The 22,224-nt window shown below is 67.7% G+C and overlaps 2 protein-coding genes across 2 annotated transcripts; one reads left to right on the forward strand and one right to left on the reverse strand.

Annotated features, from left to right (window-relative positions):
- Nucleotides 1-2,656: 2,656 nt before the first annotated feature.
- On the forward strand, nt 2,657-7,913 carry HAPLN4 (hyaluronan and proteoglycan link protein 4). Its single transcript, XM_041425085.1, has 4 exons — nt 2,657-2,774; nt 3,610-3,972; nt 5,868-6,170; nt 7,582-7,913. Exons 1-4 carry the CDS (start codon nt 2,657-2,659, stop codon nt 7,911-7,913), a joined length of 1,116 nt encoding a protein of 371 aa, XP_041281019.1.
- Nucleotides 7,914-9,881: 1,968 nt separating this feature from the next.
- NCAN (neurocan) lies at nt 9,882-18,447 on the reverse strand. Its single transcript, XM_041425097.1, has 14 exons — nt 18,375-18,447; nt 17,206-17,607; nt 16,198-16,372; nt 15,744-15,871; nt 14,720-15,013; nt 13,619-14,449; nt 12,416-13,525; nt 12,125-12,241; nt 11,870-11,983; nt 11,561-11,719; nt 11,396-11,478; nt 11,171-11,315; nt 10,200-10,382; nt 9,882-10,102 (listed from the first exon to the last, which is right to left on the reverse strand). The coding sequence occupies exons 1-14, from the start codon at nt 18,445-18,447 to the stop codon at nt 9,882-9,884; spliced, it is 4,035 nt and encodes a 1,344-aa protein (XP_041281031.1).
- Between the last annotated feature and the right edge of the window lie 3,777 nt (nt 18,448-22,224).

Raw genomic sequence — 22,224 nt, forward strand, 5'->3', positions numbered from 1 at the left:
TTTAGCGCCGGGGCTTTGCACCCTTTGGCCCGGGGGGTTCGCCCTTTTTGGGGCCGCTCCCCTGTCACGCCCCCGCCCCACCCCGCTGTCCGCAGGCTCAGTTCGCTCACCTGGGCTCCTCGCTGCACTCCCGCACGCCGTTCCCGTACCAGACCCCCGAGGATGTGCTCTGGACTTTCCTTCTCTCCAACGTGCTGTACGCGCTGGGCCCGCAGCTGCTGGCGCTGCGCTGCCTGCGCTCCCCGGCCTTCTTCCTGCCCCGGGCCGGCCCGGGCCTGGCCCGCGCCAAAAAGCACCAGTGACGGGTCCTGCCGGTGCCCCGGGGCTGCTGTCCCCATGCCGGGGCTGCTGTCACCTCCCCGCGGCTGCTGTCCCCAGGCCGGGGCTGCTGTCACCTCCCCGGGTCCTGCTGTCACCTCCCCGGGGGATCCCGCCCCACTCCGAGCGCTGGGAGCAGAGGTGTCCCCAGAAGTGTCCCCAGGGGTGTCCCCAGAGGTGTCCCCAAAGGTGTCCCCAGGGATGTCCTCAGGGGTGTCCCCAGGGATGACCCCAGCGATGTCCCCAGAGGTGTCCCCAGGGGTGTCCCCAGAATTGTCCCCAGGGGTGTCCCTAGAAGTGCCCCCAGGGGTGTCCCCAGAATTGTCCCTAGGGGTGTCCCTAGGGGTGTCCCCAGGGGTGTCCCCAGAAGTGCCCCCACGGGTGTCCCCAAGGATTTCCCCAGGGGTGTCCCCAGAGGTGTCCCTAGGGATTCTCCGGTCCCCCCAAAGCTGTGGGGATGTCCCCCGAAAGCTCCGCGGGGACATCGCTGCAGTCACAGCCCTGCCCGTGTGTGGCCCCGCTCCCTCCCGGGGGGTCCCGGTCCCTCCCGGTGCCCCGGCTGGGGCTGGGAGGGCTCGGGGGTGGCGACAGCCCCAAGGGGACGTTGGTGACAAAATAAAGGAGCCGAGGCTCGCTCGGAGCCCGCTGTGTGCCCGCTGTGCCCAGCGCGGTCCCCCCGGGGCAGGGGGGACCCCGGGGCAGGAGCGGCGCCCCCCGGACCCCCCCGGGGCACGGGCTGGGCCGGGGGTCCCTGCGGGTGCCAGGGTCTGGGCACAGGGCGGGGGGTGGTACCGGGGTTTTTGGGGTGGCACCCGCTGGGTGGGTGCCCGGGCTGGGGGCTGGGTGGGCACAGCCGCCCTTGCGGTGCCCGCGGCGGCGATTTACCGGATCCGCTTCCCCGTGCCCCGCGCGTTCCCCGCGCGCAGCCCGGCCCGGGTGTCCCGGCGGTGCCGGGGGGCTCCGGGGAGCACCGGGCCGGCCGGTGACCTTGGCGAGCCGCCGGTCCTGCGCAGCGCCGAGCTCCCGGTGTCGCCCTCTGCGCGGAGCCGCAGCGGCGGCACCGGCGGAGGTACCGGAGGAGGTACCGGAGGAGGTACCGGAGGAGGTACCGGAGGAGGTACCGGCGGGCCCCTCCCGCGGGCCGGCACCGGGCACACGGTGAGTGCGGGGCTGCGGCCGCCGCTCCCTCGCTGCGGAGCGGGCGCGGGGCACCGGGACGGGACCCCCGGGAGCGGGAGGGACGCGGCGGGCGGGGGTCTCTCGCTGCGGGGCGGCGGCGGCAGGAGCGGGGCTCCCCCCGCGCTGCGCTGTCCCCGCCCGGGCACCGGAGTCCCGCAGCCCCGGGGCTGCCGCCGCAGTGTCCCGCACTGCAACACCGCACCGGGCCCCGAGCGCCGCCACCGCCGCAGCCGCTGCCCCGAGCGGCACCGGGACCCCGCGGGGCTGCCCCGCTCCTCCTGGCCCCGCACCCCCCACCGGAACGCCCGGGGAGGGTTTCCCACTCCCCCTGCCCCCACCGGGCACCGGGACCCCCGTGCGGGGGGTGCCCCCTCCATCTGCCCGCTCACTGGGCACCGGGGCTGCCCTGCTCGCCCTCAGCCCGGCCTTGGCACCGGCACCACCGGGAGAGGCTGCGCCTCCCCCCGCCCCCCGATCGGGCACCGGGACCCCCGGGGGGGCTGCCCCGCTTTTTGTGCCTCCCGAGCCGACCCCGAGCCAGGGCAGCGGCTGCCCCGCACCCGAGCCCACGGACACGGCGCCGGGACCACCGGGGGGGCTGCCCACCTCCCCCTGCCCCCCGATGGGGCAGCGGGACCCCCGGGAGGCCGCGGCTCTGCCCTGCCCCCATCCAGGGGGGCAGAGCCAGGGCCAGGCTGGCATTTGGGGCACCCCCAGAGAGAGGGGCTCAGCCTCGCAGCCCCCCGAGGAGGGGGAGGCTCCTCCCGCGGCCCCTCCGCGCTGTCCTCGGGGAGGGGGCTCGGCCGGGGGGTCTCGGGGGGCACCGCTGCCCGCTCCGTGCCCATCAGTTCCGTTTCCAGCGGTGCCATAAATAACTCGGGAGATCCGGCCCGCTGCGGCTGCCGCGGGATTTTCACCCCGCCTGGAAGCCCCGGGGCACGCCGAGCTCAGCGCCGGGGCCGGGGGGTCCCTGCGGGGCTGGGGGGGCTCCCCTGGGGGTCAGCGACCCACCCAGCCCCCTCCGACCCCCGCTTGGGCACGGGGTGCGTGGCAGCGGTGCGGGCACCCCTCGGGCTGGGCACTCCTGGGGGGCAGAGCGGGGGATCCCCTCGGGCGCGGGGGGTTTGTGGGTGCTCAGGGCGCTGCTGTCGCCCCCCAGATGCGTCCCCAAAGCCCCTGGGCCGCCGGCCCCGCTGCGCTGCTGCTCCTCGCAGCCTTGGCGGCCCCCGAGGCGCTGCCCAACGCCCGCGGCAGGAAGAAGGTGGTTCATGTGATGGGTGAGTGGGGCCGGGGTCCGGCGGGGTCTGGGGTGGCTTTGGGATGGGTTTGGGATCGGGGGAAGCGCCTGCAGCCTTTGGGGTGTCGGGTTTAGTGCCATCAAAGCAAAGCCAGGGCTCTGATGTGTCCCCTGTGCACCCCCAGCCCTGCGGGAACTGTCCCGGGGTTATCCCAGGGGTTATCCCGAGCGCTCCTGAGGGCTGGAAAAAAGGGGAATTGCACCCAAAGTGTGGCCCCACAGCCCCATCCTGCTCTGCCCCTAAAAGCGGGGAATTCCCCCCAAAGAGTGACCCCACATCCGCATCCTGCTCTGCCCCTCAAAGCGGGGAATTCCCCCCAAAGAGTGACCCCACATCCGCATCCTGCTCTGCCCCTAAAAGCGCGGAATTCCCGCCAAGGAGTGACCCCACATCCGCATCCTGCTCTGCCCCTAAAAGCAGGGAATTCCCCCACAAATATGAACCCACAACCCCATCCTTCCTTGCCCCTAAAAGCGCGGAATTCCCCCCAAGGAGTGACCCCACATCCCCACCCTGCTTTGCCCCTAAAAGCAGGGAATTCCCCCATAAGTATATCCCCACATCCCCATCCTCCTTTACCCCATAAAAAGGAGAACTCAACCCAAAAGATGCTCCCACATCCCGATCCTCCTTTTCCCCCAAAAGAGAGGAATTCCCCCCCAAAGCGTGACCCCACACCCCCATCCTTCCTTGCCCCTAAAAGAGCGCAACTCCACCCAAAAACCTCTCCCATCCCTCTCCGCCACCTGACCCCTCCCCTGTGCCAGCCCCGGCGCGGTGCCAGCCCCCTCCCTGACCCCGTGTCCCCCCGCAGAGGGTGACAGCGGCGCCGTGGTGGTGCAGACAGCTCCGGGCAAGGTGGTGACACACCGCGGCGGCACCATCATCCTGCCCTGCCGCTACCACTACGACATCTCCGCGCACGACCCGGCCGAGATCCGCCTCAAGTGGACCAAAGTGACGGAGCCCATGGATTTCGTGGACGTGTTCGTGGCTCTGGGCAAAGCCCGCAGGGCGTTCGGGCCCTACCGGGGTCGCACGGCGCTGCAGGAGGACGGGGTGGGCGACGCGTCCCTCATCATCCGCAACGTCACCCTGCAGGACTACGGGCGCTACGAGTGCGAGGTGACCAACGAGCTCGAGGACGACACCGGCGTGGTCAAGCTGGACCTGGAAGGTGATTTGGGACCTTCCCGGGGTGGCATTGCCGGGGTTCGCAGGCGCTGTGGGCTGTGGGGTTGTCGCGGGGTGGTGTTGGTGGAGAGGGTCTGCGGTGGTGGCTCGCAGGGGTTGCGGGGTGAGGGCTCGGAAAGCGGCGGGGACGGGGGGTGGCAGAGGGAAAATGATTATTTAGGGGGTCAGGAGGTGGTAAATGCTTTTTTAGGGGTCGGAGGGCGCAGTTTGGGGGCTCAGAAAGCGGCGGGGACGGGGGGTGGCAGAGGGAAAATGATTCTTTAGAGGGTCAGGAGGTGGTAGAGGGGTAAAAGCTTTTTTAGGGGTTCAGAGGGCGCAGTTTGGGGGTGACAGGAGCTCGGAAAGCAGCGGGGACAGGGGGTGGCAGAAGGACTGTGGGCTGTGGGGTTGTCGCGGGGTGTTGTTGGTGGAGAGGGTCTGCGGTGGTGGCTCGCAGGGGTTGCGGGGTGAGGGCTCGGAAAGCGGCGGGGACGGGGGGTGGCAGAGGGAAAATGATTCTTTAGGGGGTCAGGAGGTGGTAGAGGGGGTAAAAGCTTTTTTAGGGGTTCGGAGGGCGCAGTTTGGGGGCTCAGAAAGCGGCGGGGACGGGGGGTGGCAGAGGGAAAATGATTCTTTAGAGGGTCAGGAGGTGGTAGAGGGGTAAAAGCTTTTTTAGGGGTTCAGAGGGCGCAGTTTGGGGGTGACAGGAGCTCGGAAAGCAGCGGGGACAGGGGGTGGCAGAAGGAAAATGATTATTTAGGGGGTCAGGAGGTGGTAAATGCTTTTTTAGGGGTTCGGAGGGCGCAGTTTGGGGGTGGGAAGCACCGGAGACTGGGATGTGGCAGTGCTGGGATGTTGGGAAAGCGGGAAACGCCTTTTTAGGGGTTCAGAGGGCGCAGTTTGGGGGTGGCAGGGGCTCGGAAAGCAGCCGGGACAGGGGAGTGGCAGAGGGAAAATGATTCTTTAGGGGTCAGGATGTGGTAAATGCTTTTTTAGGGGTTCAGAGGGCGCAGTTTGGGGGTGGCAGGGGCTCAGAAACCAGGAGGGACAGAGGTGGCAGTGCTGGGATGTTGGGGAAGGGGGAAAAGTCTTTTTAGGGGTTGGGGGATGCAGTTTGGGGGTGGGAATGGGGGAAACAGATTTTTTTGGGAGCTCGGAGGGCGCAGTTTGAGGGTGCCAGGGCTCGGCTGGACCCCATGCAGACACCAGCGATGTTCCCAAATTCCGGGGCAGAATCTCCTGGAGTTTGGGGTTCCCTGCAGTCCCAAAACCCAGAACTCCCAAACCTCCTTGCAGAGAGACAATGCGAGATTTTCTGGGCGATTCTCCCAACCAGAATTCCCATTTCCCCCAACTCCAGGGCAGAATCTCCTGGAGTTTGGCGTTCCCTGCAGTCCCAAAACTCGGATCTCCCAGAACTCCTTGCAGAGGGACCATGAGTGGGATTTTCCAGGCGATTCTCCCAACCAGAATCCTCATTTCCCCAAACCCCAGAATCCCCTGGAGTTTGGAATTCCCTGCAGTCCCAAAACTCGGATCTCCCAGAACTCCTTGCAGAGGGACCATGAGTGGGATTTTCCAGGCGATTCTCCCACATTTTCCCTCCAACCAGAATCCTCATTTTCCCAAACCCCAGAGCAGAATCCCCTGGAGACAGGGTTTCCCAGAACTCCCAAACCTCCTTGCAGAGGGACCATGAGTGGGATCTTCCAGGCGATTCTCCCACATTTTCCCAAACCCCAGAGCAGAATCCCCTGGAGTCACGGATTCCCAGAACTCCCAAACCCCCTGGCAGAGGAACCACGAGCAGAATTTCCCAGTCCATTCACCCAACCAAAAACCCCCTCCTCACCCTCCAAACCCCGTGACCGACCCCAAACCCCAATCCCTCCTCACCAGGGGTGATTTTCCCGTACCACCCTCGCCTGGGGCGCTACACGCTGAATTTCCACGAGGCGCAGCAGGCGTGCCTGCAGCAGGACGGGATCCTGGCCTCGCACGACCAGTTGCACCAGGCCTGGCTGGAGGGGCTGGACTGGTGCAACGCGGGCTGGCTGCAGGACGGCTCCGTGCAGTACCCGATCTCCCGGCCCCGCGAGCAGTGCGGCCGCAAGGACACCCCGGTGGGCGTCCGCAACTACGGCTACCGCCACAAGGAGAGCGAGCACTACGACGCCTTCTGCTTCACCTCCAACCTCAACGGTGAGGGGGAAACTGAGGCACGGAGGGTCCCCGTGCTCCTCGGGGTGGTGGGAGGGGAGGGTGAAGCGCTGCTGGGGTTGGAACACTGAGTTTAAGCAAAATTTTTTTCTTTTTATTTAAAGCCAGTCCTTTTTTTTTTAAGCCAAAATCTCCTCTTTCTTATCCAAAACCTCTTTTTTCGTGCAGTACCCGATCTCCCGGCCCCGCGAGCAGTGCGGCCGCAAGGACACCCCGGTGGGCGTCCGCAACTACGGCTACCGCCACAAGGAGAGCGAGCACTACGACGCCTTCTGCTTCACCTCCAACCTCAACGGTGAGGGGGAAACTGAGGCACGGAGGGTCCCCGTGCTCCTCGGGGTGGTGGGAGGGGAGGGTGAAGCGCTGCTGGGGTTGGAACACTGAGTTTAAGCAAAATTTTTTTCTTTTTATTTAAAGCCAGTCCTTTTTTTTTAAGCCAAAATCTCCTCTTTCTTATCCAAATCCCCTTTTTTTTTTTTTTTTTTTTTTTAAATCCAAACCCTCTATTTTTAATCCAAAGCCTCTTCTTTATTAGTCAAAACCTCTTTTTTTAATCCAAACCCTCTTGGTTTTAGCCGAAACCTATTTCTTTTTAATCCAATTTTTTTTTAATATAAAACCTTTCTTAGCCAAACCCTCTTTGTTTTTTAACCCAAGATCACTTGGTTTTAGCCAAAATCTCTTCTTTTTCATCCTTTTTAAAAAAAATTATTTATTTTAGCGAAAACCTCTTTTGTTTAAGGAAATGTTTTGGACCTTCCACATGAATTCCATCACCTCCAGCCCCCAAAACATTTTGGGGGCTCCACAGTGCTGACACCCCCCAGCTTCTCCAACCTCCCCAAAACCTTTTGGGGGCTCCCCAGGTCTTCCATCACCTCCAGCCCCCAAAATCACCTTGGAGACTCCGCAGTGCTGATACCCCTCAATATCTCCAACCTCCCCAAAACCTTTTGGGGGCTCCCCAGGCCTTCCATCCATCCCCCCAAAAAACGCCTCTTGGGGTGTTGTGATAAGGCACGAAATGATGACGCAGACACTGCTGCTCTCGAGGGGAACAAAAAAAAAAAAGAACTTTATTTTCTGACTCCAACATTTATAGTATTCCAAAGGCGACAGTGGATTGGAGGGTGACAGTGCCACCTCTCCAATGCCACTGGACAGACCAAGGGTCCATCAACTCTCTCCACCTCCATGAAAGAATGCAAAACATAGGTTATTTACAGAACTGTGTGTGAGAAAGTTTGTTGAAAGAATGTAAACATCAGAAGGCTTAACAAAGTCTTACAAAATCATGGGCGACACTTGGGGTGCTCCAGAGCGGGAGTTTTGGGGAGCACCCACCCCGCATCACCGAGGACTCTCCCTCCCCTTTACCCCCCCTTTTTCCCAGGCAAAGTTTACTTCCTGAAAACCTTCCGCAAGCTCAGCTACCCGGAGGCCGTGCAGGCGTGCGAGAACAACGGCGCGGCCGTGGCCAAGGTGGGCCAGCTGTACGCGGCCTGGAAGCTGCAGCTGCTGGACCGCTGCGAGGCGGGCTGGCTGGAGGACGGCAGCATCCGCTACCCCATCGTCAACCCCCGCGCCCGCTGCGGCGGCCGCGAGCCCGGCGTGCGCAACCTCGGCTTCCCCGACAAGAAGTACAAGCTCTTCGGCGTGTACTGCTTCAAAAAAGCCGGGGAAGCCCCGCCCGTGGTGGCAGCGGGGGTCCCCAAACGCGTGTGAGGCTCGGGGTGGTCCGGCAGCACCGCCGGGTTTGGTTTGGGGTCTCTCTTTCGTCATCCCCGCACCCCCCCGAGCCCCGCGCGGTGCGGGGAGCTGCGGGCAGCCCCTGCCGAGGGACGGGGAGGTGGCGGCGGCGCGGGCTGGCGGCCCTCGGTGGCGCTTGGGGACACCGGGGCAGCGGGAGGGGACGGGTTTGGTGAGCCCAGCCAGGAGCCTGAGCCCCCCACCCGGGGCTGGCCCCCCGCTCCTCGCAGCTCTCGCTTCTCCACGCGCCTGTTGCATGAGCTAAAGCGCCGCAGAGCCCCCCGCCCTCCTCATCCTCACCGCGTCCCCGGTGAGGATGCCGCAAGAACCCCCCAAAATCCCCCCGTGGCGCTGGGCAAGGACTGGGAGCACCGGGTTTGGCTTCGTGCCTCGGCAGCACGGGGGGTCCCGCAGCCCCCCGGGGCAGCTCCCGCTTGGCTTGGCCGGGGCCGGAGCGGGGAGGGGCCGGGGGGCAGCGGCCGCTGTGCCCACCCGGCCGGGCACCGGCCGCAGGCTTTGGCAGCCCTGGACGTAGATGAAATAAAAGCTTCGGCCGCTTTGGAGAGCTGAGCGCGGCTCCGCGGTGTCCTTGGGGCAGCCCGGGGGGGCTCGGGACATTCCCGGCTGGCCCGGGACATTCCAGCCCTGGGATGGATCGAAACTCGGGGCCGTTCCCAGCTGGCCCGGGACATCCCAGCCCTGGGATGGATCGGGGCTCGGGGCCGTTCCCGGCTGGCCCGGGACATCCCAGCCCTGGGATGGATCGGGGCTCGGGGCCGTTCCCGGCTGGCCCGGGACATCCCAGCCCTGGGATGGATCGGGGCTCGGGGCCGTTCCCGGCTCACCCGGGACATCCCAGCCCTGGGATCGATCGGGGCTGGGTCCAAGGAGCGGCAGCGGAGCCACCCCGCGGTGTCACAGGGCTGGCAGCGAGCCCGGGGCACGGCGGGGGTGGCACGGCACGGACGGGCCCCCCGGATTCGGAGGGGGCTCGGGAGCTGAGCACAGCCCGCAAATCACCTTTAATGACTGGAAATAAATATCTGCCACAGCCCTGGGAGGGGACAGCGGGGCCGTGGGTGACAGGGGGGCCGGGGGAACCTCGGGGGCGGCTGATGGAGGATGTTTTAGGCAGGAATCACCCCAAAGAATCCATTGGCGTCTCCCCATCTCCAGGGGGACGCCGCGGCCGCGCTGGCGGGGGACAAGGACACAGGGGACGGCCACCACCGGGAGCAGGTGGCGGATGTGGCACCGAGGACCCTGGGGGACAGTTTGGGGCTGCTCGGAATGGAGCGGGGGCGGTGAGAGGAGGCAGCTGGGGAGCGGCGCAGGGCAGGGGACACGTCCCAATGTCCCCAGGAAACGGGTCGCTCAACTGTTAAAAAAATTTATTAAAATGTCCAGCAGTACAGAAAGGCAGAGTCAGAAATGGGGAGGGGGCGTCAGGAGAGGGTCGGGGAGGGGGTGGGGACACGGCAGTCACGTCGCAAACAGCAGAGGTCGGAAAGCGCCGTACACACACACACACGCACGCCAACTCCAACGGGGACCCGAAACGAACGGAAAGGGGACAGAACCAAACCGAGCACCCCCAAAGCAGGCGCGGGGCGGGACAGTGGCCCCGCAGCCACCGTGTCCCCCCCGCCCCACCGCGGGGACGCCCCGGGGTGCTGGGGCAGGGAAATGGGGAGGGGAGGCTGCTAAAAAACCAGAGCCACCCCAGGTGGGACGGGGGGGGGGCTGCCTGATTCACCCCCGATTTGGGGACAGGGACAGAGCCCAGCTTGGGGGGGTCCCTGCGCGGGGCTGGGGGCTCCAGCCCGGGCCGGGGGGCTGAGCGTGGGACATGCAGGGAGGGCTGGGGACGCACACGCAGCCGCCCCCTCCGGATCCTATTCCCTACGGGGCCGGGCATCCTAAGGAGCTAAAGCCAAAAGGGGGCTAAAAAAGGGGGGCGGGGAGGGTGTGGGGCAGGGGCGGGGGACGCCACCACGCCCCCCTTTGTGCTCGCCCGGCTCTAGAAGTAGTGGCCCTCCTCCATCCAGTCCAGCCGGAGGTGCTGGCGGTGTTTTCGCCGCTCCTTGCGGGGTTTGTGGTGGTGGTGCTGGTGGTGCGGGTGGCTGTGCCGGTGCCGCCGGTGCCGCCGCGCTCGGTGCGACCGCCTGGCTAACGGGGGGCAAGGCAGGGGCACGCGGTGGGGGGGTCAGCTCAGCCTCCCGGACCCCCGCCCACCCGCTTTAACCCGAGCGCCCCACTAACGTTTTGTGCAGAGGATTTTGGGCCGGTCCCACTTGCCGGTGCTGTGGCACTTGATGGTGGGCACGTGGCGCTGGGTGAAGCCCTCGTGGCACTGGTAGCGCACGCTGGAGTGGATGTTGTACTTCTCCTTCCTCTTCCCCACCGGGAAAGCGTTCGGCACCTCCGGGGGGGGCCCGCACAGCACTGGGATGGGGGGGGCACAGAGCTCCGTCACCCCCCTGTTACTGGGAGTTACTGGGAGTTACTGGGAGGGGACAAGGGACAGCCAGGAGCCCGTCGCTGGGGACACCGCTGGTGGCTTTGGGAGAGGATCGTCAGTCAGGGTGGCAACGAGCTGTCCCCAGGGTTTAATTGGTTAATTAATGGCCTTATTGGGGCGTCATTAGCGCGCGGGGTGGGGAGGAGCAGCTGGAGGTTAATGGAATTTCCAGAGGTAAGGAATGGGAATTTAATGGGTTTAATGGGAGCAAATTAAACAAAGCCGAGGGCCGAGGGAAGGACTGATGGCGGGGAAAGAAGAAAAATGGGGATTTAGGGGAGAACTGCTGGAGTTGGTCCGGGAGAGGGGCTGGGAAAGGTTGGCTGGGGATGGGGAGGGGTCTGGGGACTGCGGGGTGGGGACAGGGACACCAGGGACTGAGGGATGGGGACACCGGGGACTGCGGGATGGGGACACCGAGGACTGAGGGATGGGGACACCGGGGACTGAGGGATGGGGACACCGGAGACTGCGGGATGGGGACACCGGGGACTGCGGGATGGGGACACCGGGGATTGTGGGATGGGGACACCGGGGATTGTGGGATGGGGACACCGGGTATTGCGGGACGGGGCCAGGGATGCCGGGACCTGCGGGATGGGGACACCAGGGACTGCAGGATGGGGACACCAGGGATTGCGGGATGTGCCCAGGGACACCGGGGGCCGCGGGGTGAGGCCGTGCCAGGCTGGGCAGGCCGGCCGGGCGCTACCTGTGCCTTTCTTGCAGATGTAGGGCAGGTTGTAGTTGCAGGGCACGTCGTTCCACTTGCCGATCTCGTGGGACACGAGCACCACGCAGTCCTCGCCGCCCGCGAAGAAGTTGTCGGGCTGGTTCTCCCGCCAGTTCTCGTATTGCTGCGGGACCACCGGAGAGGGTGACACCCTCCGCACCCCCTCCCCGCACCCCGAGCCCCCCGAGCCCCCGAAGCCCTCACCAAGCCGGTGTTGTCGGTCCACTGGAAGTCCTGCTCCACGATGCGGTCGTTGAGGCCGATCCAGGTGTTCTCGTGGCCGAAGCCTGCGGGGAGAGGCACCCGCGGCTCGCATGGAGGAGGCGAGCGGCACCCGGCGAGGGGGGACCGGGGACCCCCGGGGCCCACCGTTGATGAAGGCGTGCTCCTCCTGCGAGTGGATGCTGGTGAGGTGCCCGGCCCGGCGGCGACAGTCGCGCTCCGCGTCCTCCCAGGAGCGCCGGCGGGCGAAGTAGCGGTAGCAGTGGCCCTGGAACTTGTGCCAGTTGTGGTCACAGCCCTCCGTGTCTGCGGGGACGCGGCGACAGTGGCGGCACGGCAGGGGACCCACCAGGCAGGATTTGTGTCCCCTTCCAGCCCCAGCCAAAGCCACGGGGGCCGGGCAGGGTCCCCGCGGTGACACAGCCGGGCTGGGGGGACACCGGGGGCTGTGCCCACCTTTCTCGCAGCGGCTGCCGCCGTAGCTGGGCAGGCAGAGGCACACGAAGGAATTGACCTCGTCGATGCAGGTGCCGCCGTTCTGGCACGGGCTGGACAGGCAGTCGTCGATGTCTGCGGGGACACCGGGAGCTGCGGGCACGGCGACACCGCCCGCCGCCACCCCCGAGCCCTCCGCTGCCAGCGAGCGAGGAGGGGGCACGGCGCTGAGCTCGGAGCGGCGGTGCCACCCCCGCGCGGTGCCCGGGCACTCACCGATCTCGCAGTTCTCGCCGGTGAAGCCCGGGGCGCAGCTGCAGCCGCACACGGTGCCGTTGGCACGGCTCGTCCCGCCGTGCAGGCACGGGTTGTTCCGGCACGGGTCCGGCGGCGCTGCGGGGCGGCAGCGCTGCCCTGAGCCAGGCTGGGGGGCGCGGTGCCACCCCCGCTCCCACCCCATCGGCTCCCGGCCAGGAAATTCGGATAAAAGGAGCGACACCGCCCAAACCTCCGCCTCAAACCCTCCCGTTCTCCCCGCGGCCTCCAGCCCCGGTGCCCGCAGCTCACCGTGCCCGCTGGCGTTGCCGGTGCCCACCCAGGCCAGCAGCTCCCGCTCGTCCAGCGCCGGCTCCTCCCCGCTGCCGCTGTCGGTATCCAGCAGCGGGGACCCCCCCGGGCCCCCCAGCTCTGGCTCCGCGGAGGGCTCCAGGAGCAGCCCCGAGCTCGGGGACCCGGCGGGCTCTGTCCCCCCGGGCTGGGGGACACTGGGGGACGGCCAGGGCCCGCGGGTGGCCGAGCCGAGGGGCGTGGGGGGCTCCTCCCTCTTGGCCTCCCCGGAGGCGTCCTCCTCGCCGGGGGCTGCTGGAGCATCCCCGTGTCCGGGGACAGTTGGGGGGCCTGGGGTGGCGGGGGGCTGCCGGGGGCCCGGGGGAGACAGGAGGAGCTGCTCGGCCGCCCCCGGCTCCGGCTCGGAGCGCTGAGTGGGCTGCGGGTCGGGGGGAGAGAAGCCTGCGGACCCCTCCTCTGCCACCGGCTCCGGCTCCTCCGGCCGCTCCGTGCTGGCCCACAGCAGCGCCTCGGTGGCCGTGGGGGAAGGGGACGGTGAGGGGACATCCCAGGCCGGGGGGGACGCGGCTGCTTCGCTGCTGGGCTCGGCCGCGCCGTCCCCAACATCCCTGGACTCCTCCGGCTGCTCCGGGCTGGGCTCGGCCGCCCCGTGGGGAGCCGTGGGGCCGGAGCGGCCCCGGGGCCCGGGAGGAGCCCCCTCGGTGTGGCCGGGGGTGGCAGGGTGTCCCTCGGAGGGACCTTCTGGCTGCAGGAATGTCACCGCCTTCCTCTGCCTCTCCAGCGCGCCGTCCCCCGGGGCCCCGCTGCCGTCCCCGCGGGGCTGCGGGGACAGCTCGGGACCCTCGGCCACCAGCGGGGCCGGGGGCAGCGGGGGCAGCGGGGGCACGGAGCCACCGCCCTCCTGGGACGGAGTGTCCCCGGAGAAGCCCTCGGTGGCATCCTCGGGTGGCCTCGGGGAGTCCCCGCGGGCGCTGGTGATGTCCCGGTGGCCCCGAGCGTCGCCGGGAGTGGCGGGCGACGGGGACGGCACGGGGGGGGTCCCCGCGGGGGTCTCTGAATCCCTCGGGGCCGGCGAGAGAGACACCGGCGCGGTGACCGGGGCCACGAGCTCTGCAAGAGATGGCACCGCCATGGGGTCACCGAGAGGTGACCGCGCCGGGACCCCCGGCCGTGGCCGGTGTCACTCACCGGGGCTGGTGTCACCGGGGCTGATGTCCTCGTCCAGCGCGTTGGGGGACGCGTGGGGACCCTCGCTGCCCGCTCGGGGGGGGCTCCACAGCTCCACGGCGTTGGCCGCGGCTCCCTTCAGCTCCTGCGCCAGCACGGGGGCCTGGGTGACAATCCCCGCTGTCACCGCGGGGTCTCCAGGCTCCGCGGGGTCCCCGGCTGCCACCGCGGGGTCCCGGCTGTGCCGCTGGAGCTGGAAGTGGCGCCCGTTGAGGCCGGGGTAGCTCCGCCTCGGGGGGCTGGGGGTCTCCGGGGGCGCGCTGGGGGTCTCCGGGGACATCCCCAGCCCAGGCGGTGACAAGGACGAGCCGGCGCTGCGCTCCAGGGCTGGCCTTTGGGGAGGTGACCGGGGGGTGGCCGGGGGTCCCTCAGGGTCTCCGGGGTGCGGGCTGGCGCTGGGAGGATCCCGCCGGGAGCTCTCGGCATCCACCGCGTTCAGAGCCTCCTCCTCGTGGGGCCACGCCAGCGAGGTGGCCGCGGTGGCCGGCGGGGATGTCGCACCGCCCGTCCCCAGCCCCGGAGCCACCGGTGCCGGTGGCAGGGCAGTGCCCGGGAGGTCCCCGCGTTGTGCCACCGGGCTGCCGCTGGCCGGCCGCAGCTGCTCGTCCTCATCCTCATCCTCATCCTCGCCCAGCCCCGCGGGCCCCGGCCGGGGTAGCAGGTCGTAGCGGTCGCGGGGGATGTCGCGGGTGTCCCCCGATGTGCCCGGGTCCTCGCTGTGCTCCACCAGCGCGTTGTCGCTGCCCGGCGGGTCGGGCGTGGGTGGCACCGGCAGCACCGGCTGCTCCGTGTCCCCGTGCCCCGCGGCTGTGGGGACAGCACGAGCGTCAGCGGCGGCACCCAGGGCACCCGGGGGTCCCGTAGCCCCCCTGGGGTGCCAGCACCGAGCACCGCCTCCCCCTCCCCGCACCCGGGCGGAGCTGAGCTCCCCCCCAGGGCCGCTCCCCTAATTTATCTCATTAATTCCCTAATTAATTATTCATCAGCAGCAATTTTCCCGGCCGCGCCCACCGATCCCCGCGGGAAGGAGGGAGCGGCGGGGGGATCCGGGGGGGCAGCTCGGGGGGTCCCCCTCACCTTTATAGCAGTAAGCGTCGAATTTGGAGGCTGCGGGGGGGAAGCCGGTGCGGTTTGGGAACTGGTAGAGGGTCCGCACCCCCGGGGCCTCGCCCCCGCACTTCCTGCGCGGCTGCCGGATGGGATAGCGCACGCTGCCATCGGCCAGCCAGCCCGGGTCGCACTGGTCCAGCCCCTGTCGCCAGGCCAGGTAGAGCTGGCCCGTGGTGGCCAGCGATGCCCCGCGGCTCCGGCAGTGCCTGCGGGCGCCCTGCCAGGTGAAGCGGCCGGGCACCGTGGCGTAGAACACGGTCCCTGCGGGAGAGGGGAGACGTTGGGGACACGGCGACAGGGAGGGATGGCTCGGAGGGGAGAAGGGATTTTGGGATGTCCTCGTCGCCTGAGCGCTGTGGCCACGCTCGGTGGCGGTGGCACGGAGAGCTGGCGCCCAGCCGGAGAGGGAGGCACGGAGGTGCGGCTGTGGAGGGACACCGTGGGCACCCGGCCGTGCCATGGCCGGGAAGGGACATCGTGGGCACCAAAGGGACATTCCTGGGCACCCAGCCGTGCCATGGCCACAAAGGGACATCGTGGGCACCCAAAGGGACATCCCTGGGCACCCGGCCGTGCCATGGCCGGGAAGGGACATCGTGGGCACCAAAGGGACATTCCTGGGCACCCAGCCACACAATGGCCACAAAGGGACATCGTGGGCACCAAAGGGACATTCCTGGGCACCCAGCCGTGCCATAGCCACAGAGGGATATTTCTGGGCACCCAGCTGTGCCATGGCTGGGAAGGGACATCCCTGGGCACCCAGCCACACAATGGCCACAGAAGGACATTCCTGGGCACCCAGCCGTGCCATGGCCGGGAAGGGACATCCCTGGGCATCTAGCCAGCCACACTGTGACCACGGAGGGACAACGTGGGCACCCAGCCATGCCATGGCCGGGGAAGGACACCCTGGGCACCCAGCCCTGCTCCTGGCCGTGCCATGGGCACGCTCGGACCCCCGGGCACCATCCCGGCGCTCAGTCCTTGCCTCGCAGCTCCCGGGAGTAGCAGTAGACGTCGTAGAGCTCGGCGGGCTCCCTGCGGCCGTAGCTGCGCACGCCGGGGAGGCTCTCGCGGTCTCCGTAGCAGCCGGGCCGGGACAGGGTGATGGGGTACCTGCCGGGAGGGGCACGGTGGGCGCTGGGCTCCGCGGGGAGGGGTGCCCGGCGCTGCCCGGGGGTTCTCGGGGGTTCCCAGGGGTCCCCTGGGATGACCCGGGGGTGCCCGGGGTGTCTCGGGGTGGCCCGGGGGTGACCTGGGGGTGGCCTGGGCGTGACCCGGGGCTGCCTGGGGTGGCCCGGGGATTCCCAGGGGTTCCATGGGATGGCCCGGGATGGCTGAGGGTGGCCCGGGGGTGGCTCGGGGCTGCCGCAGGTGACCCGGGGGTGGCCAGGGAGTGACCCGGGAGTGGCTTTGGGGGGTGGCCTGCCCCTCGCACTCACCGCACGCTCTGGTCGCTGAGCCAGCCCGCGTCGCAGTTGTCGTAGCCGTCCTCGAAGGCGGCCTGGAGGTGCTGGGGGGAGGCGATGACGGCGGAGTTGTCGCGGCAGGCGCGGCGGGCGGCGGGGAAGCTCAGCGCGTAGCGCTCGCCCGCGGGCCGGTAGTGGAACACAACGCCTGGGGACACGGGACAGGGGACATGGGGCAGCAGGGCACGGCTGCGGGGCAAGCAGGGCTTGTGTGGGGCCCGGGGGGGGGCAGGGCTGGCACGGGGTGCGGGGTTGGCACGGGATATAGGGCTGGCACGGGATTTAGGCCTCAGACAGCTGCAGAGAGTCCGCACGGCTCGTGGGGTGCAGAGTTGGCACACGGTGCCACAATGGGGGTGGGATACAGGACTGGCACGGGGTGCAGGGCTGGCACGGGGTGCAGGATTGGCACGGGGTGCAGGACTGGCATGGGTTGCAGGACTGGCACAGGGTGCAGGATTAGCACGGAGTGCAGGGCTGGCACGGGGTGCAGGGCTGGCACGGGGTGCAGGATTGGCACAGGGTTTCAGGCTCATGGGGTACCCAACCGCCATGGGGCACTTGAGACACGGCTTGTAGGGTGCAGGGGGTACACGGGGGCACAGCTGCCAAGGGGGGGCACAGGGACCTGGAGTGTACAAATCCTGTGGGGTGCAGGGAAAAAACGGGGTGCACAGCTCTCTCTTAATGGGGTTAAGGAATAAGTGGGGTGCACAGCTCTCTCTTAATGGGGTTAAGGAATAAGTGGGGTGCACAGCTCTCTCTTAATGGGGTTAAGGAATAAATGGAGTTCACAGCTCTCAGTGGGGTTAAGGAATAAATGGAGTTCACAGCTCTCAGTGGGGTTAAGGAATAAATGGAGTTCACAGGTCTCACTGCGTGCCCAGCTCACCCACCTTCCCTCAGCCCCAGGCGCTGCACGACCCCCCCAGCGCCCCCCTGGCCGTGCCCACGCCGTGCCCGCGGCCGTGCCCGGCTCACCCGTCACCTCCAGCGGCAGCAGGTCCTGCTCGTCGTCGATGCCGGCCACCACCTCGCAGCGGTAGAGCCCCGCGTCGCTGGCACGGGCCGCCCGCAGCTGCAGCGTGGCGTTGGAGCGGTCACGGCCGTAGCCGGGCAGCGCCACTCGGCCCTCGTAGGCTTTGACCACCTTCACCGCGTTCTCCTTGGCCACCAGGATGGGCACGTCCTCCCGCTGGCCGGTGGCCGAGCGCACCTTGCTCCATTTGACGCGGGGAGGCTCCGGGGGCTCGTTGGGCCCCAGGGAGGCGGAGGGGTGCAGGAGGAAGAGGCAGGGCAGCGTCACGGGCTCGCCCAGCCCCACGCGAACCGCCTGGTGCTGCACCCTGGTGATGTGGATCACCTTCCCCTCGTCCTGCGAGCCTGCGGGGACAGCGGCTCGGCTGCCACGGGGGGTTTGGTCACGGCGCGGAGGGTTTGGGGGCATGGCGGGGTGTGGGGGGCTCCGCTCAGGGCACCCCTGAACCCCCCCTAAGGGGAGCAGGAAGCGGGAGGATGTACTGGGATAAAGTTCAGCTGTTCTATCGAGCGGCTGCAGCCCCACCGTGACCCCTCTGGGGCTGAACCCCCAACACAAATGGGGTCCACGCCCCTCCCCAGGATGCTGCCCGGCCCCCCCGGGATGTCCCCAGGCTGTGGCCACAGATCTGCACCCGTGGGTGCCACACCAGCGCGCCTGGCCCTGCCCGCAGAGCGGGACCCAAAGACGCCACCGACCCCGGTGGCACCGGCGGAAAAGCCACCCCCGTGCTGGGATAAAGCGTGGCAGGATCGTGACCTCCCCCGAGCCCTCGGCTCATTGGGGCACAGGGAGCGCTCCGGGGTGGGCGATCCCGAAGCCCCCCGAGCTGCGGTGTCCCCGCCGCGGGGGGCAGGGGGGGACACGGCTCAGAGGCACGGCAAATCCCCGGGGGGCTCAGCAGGGCAGTGGGGAGGGGGATTAAGGATTTTAGGTCTCGATTCCAAGGCGGAGGGAGGGGGCACGGCCGCCTGGGGGCTTCTCCCTCACTAATCCCCCCGCAGCCCCAGCCCTGCCCGGGTTTTCATTGCCCGTCACCATTGATCCCGGCGCGGAGTTCATCATTTATTACTCTTGGCTCTCTAATTAGCCCCGGCCGCCGAGCACTTACCCAGGACGGCGATGGGGAGCAGGGAGAGCCCGAGCAGGACCCAGCAGGCGGCATCCCCCATCACAGGGACCATCCTCGACCTGCAAGGACAGCGCGGCTGCCAGCCGGGCCCCCCGCCCCGCCGTGCCCGCATCACCGCGGCGGGAGCGGGGTGGGCCCCGTTAGCCCGGGCACAGCGGCGTCTCAGCCCTGGCAGAGGCGCGGGATGGGAGGGGGTGTCCCTCTGTGACACCCCCGAGGCACCCCGAGCGCCCCCGGGGGTCCCGCGGCCCCCCCCCCGGGGACGAATCCCCCGCCCCAGCGCCGGGAGCTCCGTCCCGATGGGAGGGGGTGTCCCTCTGTGACACCCCCGAGGCACCCCGAGCTCCCCCGGGGGTCCCGCGGCACCCCCCGGGCACCAAGCCCCCGCCCCAGCGCCGGCAGCTCCATCCCCGGGAGGGTCTCGAAAGCATCCAGGAGCCAGGAGCAGCGGGAGGCTGGGCAGGTGGCACAGCTGGAGTGGGCACAACCGCTGGCTGGCACCTGCCACCACCACCCGGCTGCCACCACAAGCAAAACCTGGCACGGGCATCAGCCAGAGCCTGCCACCATCACTCAGTGCCCACCACCACCATCACCCAGTGCCCAGAACCCTCACTCGGTGCCCACCACCATCACCCAGTGCCCATCAAACAACTCCCATCACAACCATCACCTGGCACAGACATCTCCCAGTGCCCATGATCATCATCCAGTGCCCATGACCATCACCCAGTGCCCACCACCATCTCCCAAAGCCCACCATCACCCAGCTCCCACCACTACCACCCAGTGCCCACCATCATCTCCCAGCGCCCACCACTATCTCCCAGTGCCCACCATCACCCAGCTCCCACCACCACCACCCAGTGCCCACCATCATCTCTCAGTGCCCACCACCACCATCTCCCAGTGCCCACCACCATCTCCCACCTCCCACCACCATCACCAGCCTTGGGGTGCCCAACCGGCCGGGCAGAGGCAGCAGGGACAGTGCCAGCCCCCCCAAACTCCAAAATGCCGCCACGTGGCCACGAGCCCGAACCAGACCCCGAGTCCCCCCCCACAGCTCCAGCCTGGAATTCGCTGCTCCTGCTCTTCCCCCGTCCCTGCCCTGTGCCAGACACGGATTTGGGGGACACCAGGAGCCCCCCGTGCCTCTCCAGCTGCCCCAAACCGAGTCTGCCTCACCCCCCATCCCCGACGCTCCATTTTCCAGCCCTCGATGGCTCCCCCTGTCCCTTCTGCGCTTTTATGGGACGAGAATAGAAAGAAAAAGAGAAATGGCGAGAAAAAAAGGAGACCCCCGCTGGCAAAGGGCCTTTTTGGGGACGCAAAACCGCGTTTTATCTGATTTCTTCTCGAGAAAAAAGCCTTGGCAGGCCAGCGGGGCGCTCTGCCCCCAAAGCCAAGAGCTGGGAGGGGACAGGGAGGTGACCTGGGACATTCCCGGGCTCAGGAATGGGCAGCGGGATGCGCCTTTGCCAGGATAAATCTCCCAGGAGCTGGAAAAGCCCAGAGCAGCCCCGGGGCACCGCCAGCGGCTCCTTCAGCCCTGCCCGGAGACGCTCCGGGGAGGGAATTCCGCCAGGTCAGCCCCGCCAGCACCAAACTCTGCCCCTTCCTCCCGCTCCAGGGGAAAAAATATTAATTTATTGGCAAAAATTATAAATTGCTCGGCACTTTGGGGCTCGGGAGGCTCCGGCCCCTCCCGTGAAATGTTGATTTTTCACTTTCCGGGGTGTCCAGGAGCTCTCCCAGGACAAAGCCACAGCGCCGGGACCTTGGTCCAGGCACCGCTGGGGACAGCGGGTGTGGGATGGGGACATCCAGGACACCCAGCGCCAGGGGACAAGAGTGCCCCGGGCTGTGCTCACACACATCCCAAGGCTTCGGACCATTCCTGTTGGGTTTTCCCACGTTTTGAAAGACTTTTTGGGATTTCCACCCATTTTCTTTCTGTCCCCTCTGCAGCCTCCGGGCGATTTTTCCCACCCAAAGGCAAAGGAGGAGATTTGGGGGGGGACAACAGCGGTGGGATCTCGCTCCCTGCCACCTTCCCCTTCTCCATCCTCCTCCTCCCTGCCCGCGGGGCACCCAGCGGAGCATCCAGCGCCAACTCAGGGCCACCAGCCCCGATGCCAGGGGTGCCAGGCGCGGTGCCACCCCGGGCTGGTGGCAGGGACAGCCGTGTGAACACGAGGAGCAGAAATCCTGCCGGGAGCAGAAATCCCCCTCGGGGTATTTACTCAGAGCCGGCTCCTCGCTGAGCAAACTGCCGCGATTTCTTCAAACGTTAAACAGAAAAAGTTTGGATTTGCAGCCTCTTGCCGGGATTTGAGGGGTGGGATGGGGGTCCCTGACCCCTCCCCGGGGGTCACACGGCTGAGCCGTGGCTTCCCTGCCATCAGCATTCCTGCAGGATTTGCTTTCGCAGCAGGAAAAGTGGGAAAGGCCGAGCCGGCAGCACCTGGGAAAGCTCAGCTGTCCCCAGAGTCCCCCCGCAGCAGGGACAGGACACAGCTCTGCTCCTCTGGGGACACCTGGCTGTCACCGCTGCCCTTGGCACACGCAGGGGACACATTCCCGTGGCTCTGCTCCTGTCCCCGCCCCGCAGCCCCTCACCGCACCCCGGGCAAGATGCTGAGCCAGCAAAAAGTTCCTCCCAGGGTCAGGACAAGTGACAAGGGACGCGCCAGCCCTGCGGGGCCGGGGCCACCACACGCGGTGTCCCCTGGCAAGGTCCCCTGGGACGCGCCAGCCCTGCGGGGCCGGGGTGTCCCCTGGCAAGGTCCCCACAGCCGGACAGTGTCCCCGGGACAGAATCGCTCCCTCCTCATGGCCATCCGTGAATCCACCGGGTGGCACCGCCACGTCCCGACCCTGCGGTGGCACCGCCACATCCTGACCCTGCGGTGGCACCGGGATCGGCCCGGGGTGGGTCCCGGATCCCGGATCCCGCATCCCGGGCAGGATCCAGCCGGGATTCCCGGGGAAAGCAGCGCGGGCCGGCCCACGCCGGTGTCACCACGCAGCGCCCGGAGGTGACAGCGAGGCGAGGGGGTGGCACAGGGCTGGCAGGGGACGGAGGTGGCCGGGCCGCCAGGGCCACCAAAGCCCGAATTTCACAGCGGGGGTCTCTCCCCGCAGTCAGGGCGGTGTCGCCGTGACGTCCCCAAGGCCACGTGGCTCGGCCCCCTCGGGGACAAGGAGCGTGTCCCTGTCCCCACGGCGTCCCAGCCCAACCGGGGCAACGGCAGACGAGAGAAATTTAAAATAACACCGGTGCAAAACGCCCCCCCCAAATCCCCCCCAAAGCCGGGCGAGCATTTTCACATCTGTCACTAGCTGTCACCTCATGAATAATTCATCCTGCTCATGAATATGCAAAGCCGGGGCTGGTGATTAGCTTGAGCTGAAACCGAGCTTAATTCCACACAGAGGCCGTCGGGACCACCCGGTCAGTTCGGGGGTCACCTGTCCCCACCACCCTGCCCCGAGCCCGGGCTGGGACGGGGGCGGATCCCGGGACCCGCGCGGAGCACAGGGGACATTTGGGACAGCGCTGGGGACACGGGAGGGGTGGCAGGACAGCGGGGGCACTGCCCACCCAAACGGACAGCCCGGATGCAGCGGGACATTGTTGTCCCCACCCTGGGGACACCCCAGCCCTGGGGGTGCCACCAGCTGTCCCCATGCCCACCGCAGCCCCCACGACCTCCGGCATCGCCGCGGGTCACTCCGGCCCTCGGTGCCACCAACGCACAGGCGACATCCCGCTGCCCGCCCCCGCGGCGTGTCCCCCCCCACACCGCTGCCACCCCGGGGGGCT

The sequence above is a fragment of the Onychostruthus taczanowskii genome, unplaced genomic scaffold (genome assembly GCF_017590055.1).
Source record: "Onychostruthus taczanowskii isolate IOZ18803 unplaced genomic scaffold, ASM1759005v1 scaffold112, whole genome shotgun sequence".
In the NCBI taxonomy this organism is placed as follows: Eukaryota; Metazoa; Chordata; class Aves; order Passeriformes; family Passeridae; genus Onychostruthus; species Onychostruthus taczanowskii.

Excerpts from the sequence above, each read along its gene's own strand:
- NCAN (XM_041425097.1), bottom strand. The coding sequence starts at position 18,447 with ATGGTCCCTGTGATGGGGGATGCCGCCTGCTGGGTCCTGCTCGGGCTC. Across the intron at positions 16,373-17,205 it reads GCTGCCGCTGGAGGTGACGG|GCGTTGTGTTCCACTACCGG; the intron begins GTGAGCCGGGCA and ends CCGTGTCCCCAG. Across the intron at positions 10,103-10,199 it reads CAAAATCCTCTGCACAAAAC|GCGGTCGCACCGAGCGCGGC; the intron begins GTTAGTGGGGCG and ends CCCGTTAGCCAG.
- HAPLN4 (XM_041425085.1), top strand. The coding sequence starts at position 2,657 with ATGCGTCCCCAAAGCCCCTGGGCCGCCGGCCCCGCTGCGCTGCTGCTC. Across the intron at positions 2,775-3,609 it reads GAAGGTGGTTCATGTGATGG|AGGGTGACAGCGGCGCCGTG; the intron begins GTGAGTGGGGCC and ends GTCCCCCCGCAG. Across the intron at positions 6,171-7,581 it reads CTTCACCTCCAACCTCAACG|GCAAAGTTTACTTCCTGAAA; the intron begins GTGAGGGGGAAA and ends CCTTTTTCCCAG.